The sequence below is a fragment of the Macaca nemestrina genome, chromosome 4, assembly GCF_043159975.1.
Source record: "Macaca nemestrina isolate mMacNem1 chromosome 4, mMacNem.hap1, whole genome shotgun sequence".
NCBI classification, from domain to species: domain Eukaryota; kingdom Metazoa; phylum Chordata; class Mammalia; order Primates; family Cercopithecidae; genus Macaca; species Macaca nemestrina.
This window is the reverse complement of record NC_092128.1, coordinates 74,097,853-74,112,820: the sequence shown is the minus strand read 5'-3', so window position 1 is coordinate 74,112,820 and position 14,968 is coordinate 74,097,853. Positions and strand designations below refer to the sequence as shown.

The 14,968-nt window shown below is 33.6% G+C and overlaps 1 protein-coding gene across 2 annotated transcripts in view; it reads right to left on the bottom strand.

Moving 5' to 3' along the window:
• Window positions 1–14,968, bottom strand: part of LOC105475527 (CAS1 domain containing 1) — a 49,247-nt gene that overhangs the window by 16,158 nt on the left and 18,121 nt on the right. For both annotated transcript variants that reach the window (XM_071094843.1, XM_071094844.1), the window contains exons 5-10: window positions 13,950–14,012; window positions 8,968–9,012; window positions 8,427–8,550; window positions 6,711–6,925; window positions 4,359–4,781; window positions 2,882–2,971 (exon numbers count right to left, since the gene is read on the bottom strand). In XM_071094843.1, coding sequence (XP_070950944.1) covers window positions 2,882–2,971; window positions 4,359–4,781; window positions 6,711–6,925; window positions 8,427–8,550; window positions 8,968–9,012; window positions 13,950–14,012 — 960 coding nt within the window. The remainder of the gene's footprint in view (window positions 1–2,881; window positions 2,972–4,358; window positions 4,782–6,710; window positions 6,926–8,426; window positions 8,551–8,967; window positions 9,013–13,949; window positions 14,013–14,968) is intronic.

Here is a 14,968-nt window from a genome sequence, read left to right as displayed (position 1 = left end):
TAGTACAATGGACACTTATATGCTGTATGCTGGACCTTTTAAAAGTATGTTGCAGACCATGTGACAGTGCTCCTAAACTATTTCACCACGTATATCTCAGGAAAAAAGGATGGTTTCTTATATGACCACATTATCATTACCATAACCAATAAATTTAATACGAAGACAACAGTATTTACGGTATGATCCATATTCAAAATTCTCTATTATTTTGTTATGTTACTTACAACAAAAATTTATTATTAAAAATATGTATGAAATTTCAAGTTTACATTACAGTTAATAGCTAGTTTGACTTCCGGTTCTGCTCTTTCTTTAGTCCCCCATATATTCTCATGACCTTTCATTCAGGTCTTTCCATGGAAGTTACAAACTCTCCAAAGGCAAAAAAAACACAAAAAACGAAACAATGGAACACAAAATCCACCTACCATATATACCAAACTCACTATTCTCTTCATATTAAATTCACATTTAATCTATATTTCATATATACACTTTAAAATAATATTTACACTAACAGTGAGAATCTGTCAGACTATAAGGATTATTTTCATAATTCTCCAGAATTTTTGAACAGTTCTTATCTTTTTGCATAAAAACATGACACAACTGAAGTTTGAGATTTTATTCAAAATAAAAAATATTAATTAAAATAATCATGTTAGAAAGTTTTTAAGATGAGTAATCCCTCAAATATCCAAGAATCAAGTCCCCAAATATGCTATAACGTATACTAATAATGTTTTGCCTATGTAGATAAAGCAAATTTTTTAACCACAACATCCTATACAAAAGAACAGGGATATGTTAATTAATCATTATAAATGATCTGTTAGTGAAAAGTATGTCCTTCCAGAACAGAGATTTTTTAAAATTGTAAATTAGAATATATTAGGATGCAGTGTAAGATATATTAGAATGTTAGGTTGGTAAATGATTTTAATAGAATACCAAATTGCCTTCATCCTTTTATGATATAAATCCTTTCTTGAATCACTGAATTGAGGAACTTAATCTGCCATTAATTCTCTCTACCTGATTTTTTTTAAACAGTAGTATCACCCTTTAATATGTCAGCAATTAATTATGTCTCTAAGTGGTATTTTCTTAAAACAAATTCCCATTACCCAGTCTTTATTCACACATCAGAGATATTCTTAGGATTCAATTTTCATCTCTACTTACTTCTTAGAGAATCTCTGGATTTATACTACAAATTCTTAGCTGGGCTTATAAACTATGTCTTACTATCTCCATCTCTCCTTGCCTTGGATCATTTACACTATCTTGGCTCTTTCATAATGACTCAAATTCACTAGCTTCCCTTCAGCTGCAGCATCACAGGAATTTCCCTATTGCAACAAATATACATATCATAGCCAAATAATTTTAGTAAAATTTATACTTCATTTCTCTGACTTCTACACTTCAAATAAATAATTGATAAAATCATAATTTTTGAAAATAATAAAGAGACAATGAAGAAAGACATCCTTCAATTGTTAGAGATATCTGAAAAACACTAGTAACCATGTTATTTATCTTCTTAATGCTGCTTAAATCTTCAAAATACTCCTTTCTGGGCAACACTCCTCTCTAACTTCAACTTATCATTGATGCACGTACTGTTTATAGATGTGTGCTTTCTGTAAGCAAATAGAACAATAAAAAACAGTTCAGTTGTTCCCAAATTATGAATTTCTTAAAATTTTCAAACATATTTTATGGAAAGTTTGCATCTTCACTATAAAAGTTTGTGTGAAAAGTGGCTGTTAGGCTCAGCCACAAAAGTTTGTTTTAACTGTAATGTGGCTGGGGTGTTAAAATTCAGAGCACACATTTTTTTCTAGCCCTGCCACATCCAAGGTGGCCAGAGATTATAATAATCCTGTCTTTTAAGACACCTATGGAGAAGGAAAAAAATATTTTTTCCAGGTACAAAAGGCACTAATTAGGTGACCAAAGGAAGGGTCCTCCACAGCACAGAGGAGGCAATAGTACTTAGCACTTAGGAAGTATGGCACACTCTACATAGTCTACAATGGTAGTTCGCCTGTATTTGGATTCTTTGAACACTGAGGCAAGAGAGTTGTAAGTTTTTTAAACTTTAAAAATGTAAAAACAGCTAGTCACACTTCCTAAAAGACAGTGAAGTATAGAACATAAACTATAATAATCAAATTTGATTTCTTCTGGTAGTAATTTGCCTATGCTACATCCTTTATAATCATCATCTTCAAAGTTTATTTTTTTCTTGTTTTTATTGAGACGGAGTCTTGCCCTGCAACCCAGGCTGGAGTACAGTGGCGAAATATTGGCTCACTGCAACCTCCATTCCCTGGGTTCAAGTGTTTCTCCTGCCTCAGCTTCCCGAGTAGCTGGGATTACAGGCATGCACTACCATGCCCGGCTAATTTTTGTATTTTTAGTAGAGACAGGGTCTCACCATGTTGGCTAGGCTGGTCTTGAACTCCTGACCTCAAGTGATCCACCCGCCTCGGCCTCCCAAAGTGCTTGAATTACAGGCATGAGCCACTGCACCTGGCCTCTTCAAAGTTTCCTGATAACTTCAAATTAGCTGTTCAATAAGATGGCATAAAATAATACCCTTAGATATCAGCTATTTCTATTACATTAAAAATTAAGGCCAAGTAAATACAAATCAATTATTGCCTTATCTTTTTTAAAAAAAAATTTTGCTTTTAAAATTACATTTTCTCAAAGAGTTAGGAGAATGGAAAGGCAGAAAGATTAAGTGGGAAATAAGAAGGGTCTATAACTGGTAGAGAATATAAAACACAGAAAAGCTAGTGCCCTTAAAGAAACATTAAAATGACATCATTTTCTGTACTTTCTGAACTTAAATTCCAATACTTACTGTACTTGCTCCAGAAATGTGATAAATCAAAATCACAAGTTGCATCCAGCCTTTCCATTCATCTGTTTGTTCTCTATTTAATACTTTGGTCTGTGTAAAGGAACCAAAATCTCTTTTAAAATTTATCATGAAGAAATTATTTAACAGTATATAATAAGTATGTTAAAAGTCTTCTTACAGGACATAAAGCTAATGCTTCTGTCAAAAGAACCCTGATGGTGGTGAGAAAGAGTTAAAAACTGTCATTTTATCTCTTGCTAAAAGATAGTGTAAAACTATTTTAAATATAATATGAATCTGAAAAATATAAACTAAAGAGATTTTGAATATTTAAGTTGATCCCCTTGGTTTTGTATTAAATGACAATGTATTAAAATTAAATGTACTAAAATTAAACTATGACAGATGTATTTATAAATCTAAAAATGGCATTCTATAATTTTCTTTAGAATTTCAGAGTTAAAAGGATCTTACACTTCCCCTACACTTCATTGACAGGAAAAAAAGCTCTATCATTACAGTTTACTTTCCCCAATATATTCTCACTGAAGATGAATACCTAATTAATAATCCTCACAGGAGAGGTATATTTTATAATAGAATTCAGTAATTCAAATAAATCATGCCTGTAAAGAAGTTACACAAATATTTTGAGCAATGACAGCAATTCTAAAATAGGAAAATGAGAATACTGTGAGTAGTGGTGGCCACATCATTAAGTTCTAATTGGTACGTATATATGTCTGACTGATAAATATATAAATATAAAATGTCTGTGTGCATAGGTATTTGTTAATATAATCATATTATTTTACTTTATAAAAGATAATAGTATCTCATGCTTGAAGACCATTATAAAATCAGAAGTACTTCAACTTTCTCCATCAACAAGCAGGCAAAATAACACTAAGTCATGAAATCTTTTTCACAGGTCATATTTCTCAACTTTTCAACATTTTCACGTGACTCTGACCTTTCTCCAAACTGTTCCGAATAAGCAACAGTTAAGAGTCCACTAAGTGGGCCGGGCGCGGTGGCTCAAGCCTGTAATCCCAGCACTTTGGGAGGCCGAGACGGGCGGATCACGAGGTCAGGAGATCGAGACCATCCTGGCTAACACAATGAAACCCCGTCTCTACTAAAAATACAAAAAAATTAGCCGGGCGAGGTGGCGGGCGCCTGTAGTCCCAGCTACTCGGGAGGCTGAGGCAGGAGAATGGCGTAAACCCGGGAGGCAGAGCTTGCAGTGAGCGGAGATAGCGCCACTGCACTCCAGCCTGGGCGACAGAGCGAGACTCCGTCTCAAAAAAAAAAAAAAAAAAAAAAGAGTCCACTAAGTGAAGTGTAACTACAATATTCCTTCATCTTCATCTATAAACCTGTTTGTATATTCTGTCACGATAAATGATATTAGTTCTTTAACAGAGTTTATAATGATAAAAAGGGTAACATGAGTTAAAAAGAAAATGACTCTTACCTCTTTAGTATTTTCATTGTAAAATACTCCCAAAACCAAAATGTAGATAATTGGAATAAAGAAAGATGAATGTGTATAAAATTTGTTTTCCTTCATGAACAGATTTGCACGGTCACACATGTAGAAATATGCCATAATCAGGCCAAGTTTGCAGAAAGACTGTAAAAGTATTTCTAATGAAGACACAGGGGTATTGATAATATTTTTCTTTTCCTCTCCACTTTCCAAATCAGTACATGGCTTATTCTTCCGATGAGCATTACGATGAATTATGTAAAAAATTAAATATCCGATAATACATGAAGTGAAAAAACAAGCAGCTAGCTTCTGTATGAGAGTAAGAGGAGGCCGAGGTTGACAACAGGACCCATCCACAGGCTTCAAAATCTTATTGCAGTACACGTTCATAAGAATCATTGCACTCTGTGAACAAATCAAGTTATTTGGTTATTATCTTGTCAGTGATGTATTTCACATTAAATTTTCTCCAGTGACTACTACTGAGTTTTTAGCACTGAAACCAGAATGCTTTTGTATCTTTTGCTACCATTTCCCAAATCACGCAAATAATGGTATTCCTTCCATCTGTAACAGCTAGTTCAGGGTGTTTCAAACTTCTGGGGCTATGAACCAAAATACAAAATTCATTTTATAATGTGACCCAGGACATTTACAGGAAACAATACCTATCCTTACTACTTGGAATGCACTCCGAGATTGTTCTATTCTTTTTTTTTTCCCAACACCAATTTCATGGTTGTTAATGGGTTGTGACCTTTAGTTAAAAAATGCTGACAGACATCAAGAACCAAAGAATTTTAATTAGAAGACTTTCAAAACAAAAGATATCAGGACACTTAAGATAAAGTCTACTGTTTAAATGTGAAAAAAAAAAAGCATAAAATAACTGCCACTAAAAAATTATTAATTTTTAGCTAGCAATATTTGTAATAGGTCTTTCATTTGGATTATAGTTTATAGGCCATTTAGGATTCTACAGTTTTAAGATATCTAATGTTAAATAAAACTTAGAACCTTCAACATGGTTTAACTACAATAAAATTATTCTGGGAAAGTTGTCAAGAGTCTGTCTAGTTGAAGGTTCAGTCAAACTCTAGTTTTATAAAAACTTCGTAGTTTAGGCATCTGTGGAACTCCAGATGATTATGTTATTTAAGCCTAAACATTCAAAATAAGCAAGATTCGAGGAAATCTCATCCTTTTAGCCTTAAGACTGCAGGTGGTTTTATGCCTGGCACTCTTACAGATACTAGCCTGCAAATTCCACTGCAAGGTTCTTTACCAGCTTTTAGGGGGTTCATCAAGCCCTTTTATGTATATGGAGAACCATATGTATATGCAAACATACACATTATTCTGCAGGAGAAGAACAAAACCCTTGTCTTGTATCAGATACTCAAAGGGCTCATGCAACTCTCACAAAGGTTAAGAACCACTGCTTAATGAGAAAAAAACTAATTTGTTCCACTGTTTGTTAAAATTTATAGTTATGTAGTTCTCTTTCATACTTAACCTAAATCCCCTTCCATAGGTCAACTTGGATTTGTTCAGTATGTACTCTGTATCTTGAATAATGCTTAGGATAGAAGAGTTGTAAGAATTCTTTTTTTCTTTTCTTGAGACAGAGTCTCTCTCTGTCACGCAGGCTGGAGTGCAGTAGTGGGATCCTGACTCACTGCAACCTCTGCCTCCTCGGTTCAAGCAATTCTCCTGCCTCAACCTCCCGAGTAGCTGGGATTACAAGCATGTGCCACCACGCCCAGCTAATTTTTGTATTTTTAGTAGAGATGGGGTTTCCCTATGTTAGGCTAGTCTCGAACTCCTGACCTCAAGTGATCCACCTGCCTCAGCCTCCCAAAGTGCTGGGATTACAGGCATGAGCCACCACGCCTGGCCAGAAGAGCTATAGGGAAATAATAAACATTATTTTAAGCATTAAAAAGTGTATTCTTCATTGAAGCTTAATCTTATAACCTTAAGGTTTAACATAAGGAGAACATAGAAGCAGTAGTTTTTAAACGTGAGTGTGCTGAGAACATATATGCTTCTGAGGAGACAATGTATATTAACAGTGATTAGCACTCAATAAATGAAGTTTAATTTCCCTTCTTCCCTAACTTCTTTCTCTCTTAGAATGTACCAAAACTCTTATGTACATATTCAGCTAGATGACAGAAAGCAAAAGTATTTCTAGATATATCTATACAGAATAACTACAAGTTACTAGGACTGCAATAAAATAAATTATTTATAACCATGTTATAATGACTTATGGCTTAAAGCAATTGATATTATAGTCTCCATCTACTGATATATGTAAAAATTTCTTACAGTTTCTCTGCTTGATTCAGGAAGATGTAAGCCATCCAAAGATTCCATGATGGTTTCTTGAGCAATTAATTTGGAAACACTGAACATCTTAACATTTGATTTAGAATTTCTGGTGCTACTATTCAAAATACTGACTGCAGCTTCATTGTAAGCATCTATCTTCTCATTAGTGATCATCTTCCTATTTTCACTTAATAGATCTTCATAAACAGGATCTGCATGTGAGATACATTTTTAAAAACACATTTTAAAAATCCCTATTGGTAAAAATCGTGATCATGCACGTTAGCTGTTCCACATTTCAAATGTTGTTTTTAAAAGTATAGATGATATCAGGTACCTAATAATTCATTTTTACATAAAGCTTCCCAAAGTTTGCAACAGATTTCCCATTTTATATTCAAGTTTTGAGTCAAGCAATATCCCTCTCAAATTTAAAGAACTGTTGTCTCATCTCTATATACACAGATTTTGGGAAATATTTTTATGCTCTAGCATGTCTTAAGAGTTTAACATTTTTGGATGCTGGGATATAATGGGTAACAAGAAATCTAAAATTAGTTATAGAAGATTGCTTAAATAAAAATAGCTGCCCATCTTTTTTTTCTCTTGTCACTGCTTAATTCTGTAAACTTTGTTCATACCATTAGGAGGTAATATTATTGAGGCTCAAGGTCTGCCTATTGTCTTATCACTTACTATAAATAAATTTAATTTTTCCTCATTTTAATATGAGAAAGGGTAACAATGAGTCTGTGAATAAAATAGGAATTATGGAACAGATCATCACTACCATTTTTCTTATTCCTTTCATTTTGACATTCAACTTGGAAATAATAAGAATTCCTGACAAAAAGCATGAATTGCTAAAATATCCATGACATTTCATATTGTGCTAGGCATTAAATAACATTCAATAAATTCCTAAAATGAGTTATCCTAATGTCTACTAAGAATTTCATTACCAAGCATAAACTAGATTGTGTAAATTTAAACATATTCTGTCAATTCAAAAGTGTATTTTATTTAATTATTTTTATTTTTTCAGAAACCCTTTGCTTGCTAAAAAAGTATATTTACTTCTAATGACTTTAATATTATGAAGCAGGGTGAAGTATATTTACTTCTAATGACTTTAATGTTATGAAACACGGCAAAACCCCGTCTCTACCAAACACACAAAAAATTAGCTGGGTGTGGTTGTGAACACCTGTAGTCCCAGCTACTCGGGAGGCCGAGGCGGGAGGATCGCTTGAGCCTGGGAGGCGGAGGTTGCAGTGAGCCAAGATCATGCCACTGCACTCCAACCTGGGAAAGAGAGCGAGACCCTGTCTCAAAAAAATATATATATATAAAATGAAATAGATCGTATTTTTTCTATATATTTCCCAATCACAATAAATATGTTTTGTAAGAAAAAAAGTCAGAGAGACCACATCTCATTTGCCTTTAGGACTTATCTTTTTGTTATACATTCTATAGCCATTCTGCTGAGGTTCCTTGGAGGATATTTCTTATTTTTCACCTATGTTTATTAATTTGTTCCTTACATTTGAAAAAGGAGAGCAAATAACTCAAGTGTACTCTAATCTTGCAAATCTTGTTTCAAAATTAATTCACATAAAGCAGTAATTCTGCTTCTTGAAACAGAAGATAATAAAAACCCATGCTTCAAAATATACACAAAATGACGTTTTCTCATTACTCATTCCTTACCTTGTAAGACCCAATAAACATCACTAGTCTTTGCCAATTTTTCTAAAAGTGGTGCTATGGAGGTAATGTTCATTTTATATTGAGAAAGCGCTTCACTGCTACCATTGTGAATCTTGATGGACCACTAAAAAGAAGTATATATTATCCATTAATGTAGCATTTATCATAAACAATTAAAGTATATAATTTACCTATTGTAACAAGTGTTATTATTTTAGATATTTCTCATTTTATTTAATATAAGAATAAAATTTGGTCAAATTATTTCATGAAATACATGAAGGCAATTAGAAAAAGCTGTTATAAAACTATACTTTCAATGCATTCAAGAAGAATACAATTTTAGATATAAAAAATACTGATATTTAACAGTAAGTTTCCTAAGTTCATTCCAACCTTATTAAAATTCAACAATCTAATCATAATAGAAGTAAGAATTAAAAATTTAGGTACAATCAAGAATTCTGAATACAAATTAACTTTTTCTTAGCATGGTCTTAAACGTGAAACAAAATCATTAAGAATATAGATAATAACTTACTGTGGCAGCTCCTGCTACAATCACATGTGGTTTTGCAATGGAATCCTAAAGGAAGAAAAATCTTTATCATAGTATTATATCCAGTTCAGGGAATTAATACAAATAAGATCATTTAATTTTTTTTTCCTTAAAATGTAAGTTCTTCCTTCTAAATTCATTCTAAGTTTTTAGAATTCCTTGTTATTATTATCGCTTATTATTGTTATAGCAAGACCGATATCCAATGCCTAAAATCTTGTAAGGCTACATATACATACAGGATGACAGAAATTTGGATGGTTAACTCTTTGACGTTCTAAAAAAAAAGCACCACTGAAATCTAACACGACCTAATATTATTCTGAACTCTGAGTAAAATGCTTAGAGTAAAGCACTAGTGTATTATGTCAGTCAATTAAAAGGTAATCATGGAAGCCTAAAGGGTACACAGCATAAGTGTTAAATAAAATACAAGGTCAGTGCCAAAACAATCTTCTGGGAAAGTGAAATCCAATGCATATTTAACAAAATAAACCGATAATTATTAAAGACCACATGCAGAAAAACGCAAGTAGAGATCCCTAAAAACCTTCGCCAAACGCAAATTAGAGTAGTTCCCTCCCTTACACATGGTTTCAGTGTACACTGTTTCAGTTACCCGTGGTCAACTGAAGTCCAAAAACATTAAATAGAAACTTCCAGAAATAAATAATTCGTAAGTTTTAAATTATGTGCCACTCTGAGTAACATGATAAAGTCTCATGCTATCCTGCACTGTCCCTCCTGGGATGTGAATCCTCCCTTTGTCCAGGGTATCACACTGTATGCTACCTGCCCATTAGTCACTTAGTAGCCATCTCAGTTGTCAGACCAACTGTCACAGCATCACAATCTTTGTGTTAAAGTAACCCCTATTTTACTCAATAATGACCCCAAAGCTCAAAAATAGTAATGCTGAGATACTGTTATAATTGTTCTATTTTATTATTATTTATTGCTGTTAACCTCTTACTATGCCTAATTTATACATTAAACTTCATCATGCATTTGTATGTATAGGAAAAAACATTGTACACATAGGGTTTGGTACCATCTATAGTTTCAGCACATGCTGGGGTCTTGGAACATATTAACCATGGATAAATGGGGACTACTGTATGCTATTTATAATATATTGCAATAGTATATTATAGTACAATTATATTTGTAGGTAACTATATGTTATGTATAGCATAACAAGTATATAGTACTTTATAGTACTTACTAACTTACTAAGTACATTCTCTTATCTCATTGTAATATAGATTCCCTGCCTTCCACCCTGTGGGGCAGGCAAGATGATATTATATATCTCTTATAAAACAAAGACACAGACTCAGAATGGCTAATAGGATATTGCTGAGGCCTGCCAGGTAAGTCAGAACTTAAGTCTTCTGACTTCTGAATCATCAAAGACCTGATATTGCAATCATACACACAAGAAACAATTAAAAACAAGCATGAAATTTAGTAACAAAAAATGGACTGATGTAAAAAATGACAGTTACTTTTTCACTATAAAGGTAATACATGCTTCATGTAAAATACTACAAAAATAGAGAAAAATAACAAAATAAATCAATTTTCTTTTAGATATATGACCATTTCCAGTTTAGCATGCTTCATTTTACACTGTTAAAGAATTTTTAGTGAATACAAAATTTTTAATATTTTTTCCTCATCTCTAGGTGCCTTTCTCATTCCCAAAACTTACACTGGTTATCCCAAACCTTACATTCCATGCCCTCCTTCTCAGCATAAAGTTTAATTCTCAAACTTCGTAGAGAAAATAAAATTCATCCAACAAGTGTGCTCTTGCCTTCCTTCCTTCATTCTTACAACTTCTCTATACTCCCGCAGCTATCTTCCTGACAAGAGAGTAAAGAAAGTATGTCTCTATTCTTCTCAATGGCTAATGCCTTCCTCTGTCTACATTCCCTCCCTTTTCACTTCTGGAGCTATGATTCATGAATTATGTCCTCCAACTCTCATAGTATCAATCTTGTCCTCCTCCTCCACTCTCTTTCCTTCCCTCAACTTAAAAGTGTTAAATCATCCTTATCCTCAAAAAGTTTTCCTTCAACCCTGTCTCACACCTGTAACTAACAGATTACTTGAAAGATAACTTCCCTCACTACGCCAATTTCTTTATCTCTCATTTATGCCTCAACTTATGCTTTGAATTTGGGCTTCACTATCCATTAAAACTGTCCCACGAGCCCATTAACGAACCCTGGATTGCCAAACGCTGTAGCTTCATTCCACCTTAGCAAGTTTTGAAAGTGACACTGGTGACTATCCATCTTTTAAAATCCTTACCTCCCCCTGTATGTGATTTTACAGTCCTTCCTCCCTTGGTTTTCTTCCTACTCCTTTTACTGCCACTTCTCGGAATCTCCTTGATAATTCCATTCCTCAAAAGCCCTCTCCTCTTGAATCTCTAAATTCTCTGCCTATTCAATTTCTTCCATTCAAATAACTTCAAATATCACCTCAATCCATACCAAGACTCCCAAAATCCATCCAATAGCTCAGACTTAATGACTTCCATTCACTTATAGAATTACATCTCAACTGCCAGTTTCTTTACAAGTCAGCCTAATTTCCTTCCACTCTTCCACTATATCACATCATTCTCCTGTTTAAAACTTTCAATGGTTCTCCACTTCAATTCAATTCAATGTACTTATTATCAGAAAATACACCCTGAAGTATTTAGAAGTAGTTAAAAAACAGATAAAATAAATCCACTCCCCCAATATGGCTTAGGATATCATTCATAATGTAGTACCTGCTTCCTCATCTCTTGTCAACTCCCTGTAAAATGAAGCATATGAAAAGAACAACCAAAACCAACACACATAAAGAAGCATTTTGTATGTCAGCTCCACTAAAACTGCTGGAAAGTCCCTGAATAGGCTATACTCCATCTTCAGCATCATTGCACACGCTGTTTCCTTTGCAGGAAATAACCCCACTTCTCGTTCCCCACACTCACCTTCATGACCACTTTATCTGAAAACTAATTTTGAAAACTTAAAAAAAAATTACACTTATGGTCTATCCTCTGTAATCCTGTTTGTTGTGCCCTTTACATTTCCTATTTTAGCACTTGTCACATTGCTTAAGTGTATGTGTTATTCATCTAGCTCTTTGAGGGGAGGATCTCTATGTTAACCAACATATCAACAGTGTCTAACTTAGTGCCTAGAATATAGAAATATCTGTGGAATAACAATCTACTTAGAGTCCTCTCAATTCAACTTTGCTTTTACGCCTATAGGCTTCTAAAAGGCTATTCTAGTTAATAAGTGTATCTTCTTCCTAACTCATAGTTCTCAAATATTATCTCCTCTATAAAATGTTCTTAGATAATTACCAATACTCTCATCACCTCCTGTCCTAAGTGTCTCTATTCATGGTGCTTCCATAATCCTTTGAGCTCAATTCTGTGTTAGCTTTTGCCTTCTTTTGTCGTTATTCATCAGTAAGTCACCATCTACTAGATTACAAATTCCTTGAAGGCTGAGACTGGAGCTAATTCCCAGCCACATTACTATTACTCAGCACAAAGCTGGCAATAGTACATTAACAACAAAAATGTGGGTCTCCAAATCCTCAGGATCTAGCAGTTTACTATGGAAATAGTAAAAAGCAAATACATACATCCACACTGAAAACCATCAACTAATCAATCTCAGGTGACCATGTGGTCATCTACCTGAATAAAATATTTCCTTTTTCTCAACAACCATAATGAGTTTTACAACAGAATCTAAGGCTCCAAAAACTAGCTTTAACAAATGTATGAGAATTGAAATTTTGGATATGTAATGTATCTCCAGGTTAGTAAATAACCTATAAAGGTTTTCTGTGATCTTATAGGATTTACAAATTGTAGTGTATTAATGTTTAATTATGAATTTCTACTACTTTAATAAATATATTTTCAGTCCAGCACAAATATGAACCATATGCTTAAATCATTTCAAATATACACGGAACATTATTCTACACTTAGGCACATTTAAAAACATATCGACAAAACCAAAACGCACTGTAGACCTCAATTTCCCAGAAATTTGAATTCCAGAAGCCGTCTACATGTTTGTTTTTTGGAAAACATTTGCTCAAAGAAACAAGATTAGAAATGGTAGCTAGGTTCCCCCAAGATCCTACAAAAGCCTATTTATTGTATGATGTGGTTGTAATACTAAATATTTATTGTGAAGAAAAAAATCCCAAACCAAAAAACTGTTGCAGAGCAATTAATTAAACAAAACAAGGTCAATAAAATTAAATATTGTTTTATCCATCTGAAATACAAATGTCTCTGGGAAAGAATACAGGTTTAATTAAAGGACTGACAAAAGGCTGTATGGAAACTACTACACAGATTGTAAAATGGACTTGTGAGAACTTAGGAGTTTTCTGAGGTTAATAGCATGCTTACCTTTACATCTAATTTATCTCCAAACATGATGAGCTAAAACATATTAGTCTTGCCTGCTAGGTCACAAATATAATAATAAAAAGAAAAAAAAAAGGCTATAAAAACAAATAAACAAAAGTTTCCTGAAGTATCTGGGCATGAGTTTGAAGGAGAAAACAGAAAAATGCACAAGAGAATATACACTGTGCTGGGAAGATTACCTGGGTTTGAATCAGCTGAACTACAGCAGTAAAAGAAGACTTTAAATATGGAAAGTCTGGTATAAACATAATCTGCTTTATGGTTAGAATGGTGATAATGGGGCAGAGATATTGGATCAACACGTTCTCTTCTCAATAAAGTGCTAGAATCAGTGCAGCGCAGCTTAGTTGCTATCAAGAAGGCAGGTATAAAATATAGGAGAGTGGGACAAGTGAGTAAAGGGAAGAAATATATGCTTGAGGGCTTTTAAAATTTGGTTGCTAAAAAAAAAAAAAAAAAAAAAAAAGCCCTAGGATTTTTAAATACAGACCTCAGTCCACACTTTGATACACTGTTTCATAGAACCATTAACTTCAGGATGCCACAGAAAATCCTAAAAGAGAAATGTTAGAAGTAAAGACAAAGTCGAAGAAACTCTTAATTCCACCATTCAGAATAAACATTAACATTCTCTTATAGAGTACTTAAAAGTAAAACACTACATTGTCCAATACATCTTCAATTCCTATCTTAATTTGCCAAGAGTCTTACAATAGTTCTTGAATCCACTTCTGTCTTCCTCTAACCTCTGTCCACATTTTAGCCAGAGCAATCTTTTAAAAACTTAAATCTGATCTTGCCACACCCCTGCTTAAGTATTCAGAGACTTTCTACTGCCTTGAGAATAAAATCTAAAACACTATAAATTGCTAAGAAGGTTCAGGATCTCCACCTGTCTCTTCTGCGTCTCCTGCTACTTGTACCCTTGCTCTCCCTTTTGGTACTCAGTCAGCTCCTGGAATGCTCTATGTTCTCCTTTTTCTCTAGGACTTTGCACATACTATTCCTTCTGTCCATAATGCTCACAAACTCTTCCACTGAGCCTGCCTAACTCTTACTTATTTTTGAAGGCTCAGTTAAAATATCACTTCTGCAGGGAGGAAAACAACTTTCAATTCCTTGCTCTGTACATTCCCATTGCCCCTCTTTTTCTTTTCTGCCATGCTTGTCCCATTTGTATTTGCATGTAGAGAACTACAAAAACCTGCAATCTTCATTAGGTCAAGGCCATTTTTGTCTTGATCCTCACTGAATTCTTAATGATTGGGAATTCAGAAAATTCACATATTCTTTTACAGACATTAATCCAGAACGCATACTGGTTTTGAATTCATGTGCAAGATTACTCTTTCCTAATAAAATTTTGAGACCATTACATAAAACAACTCACACAAACTTTTACTCCACTATCCTAATATTCTTATCTAGTCTCAAGAATACACTGAAGTACACTTAGGATGTTCAATTAACCAAAGAATATAGTTTCAACATTGTAACATCTAGCTTACT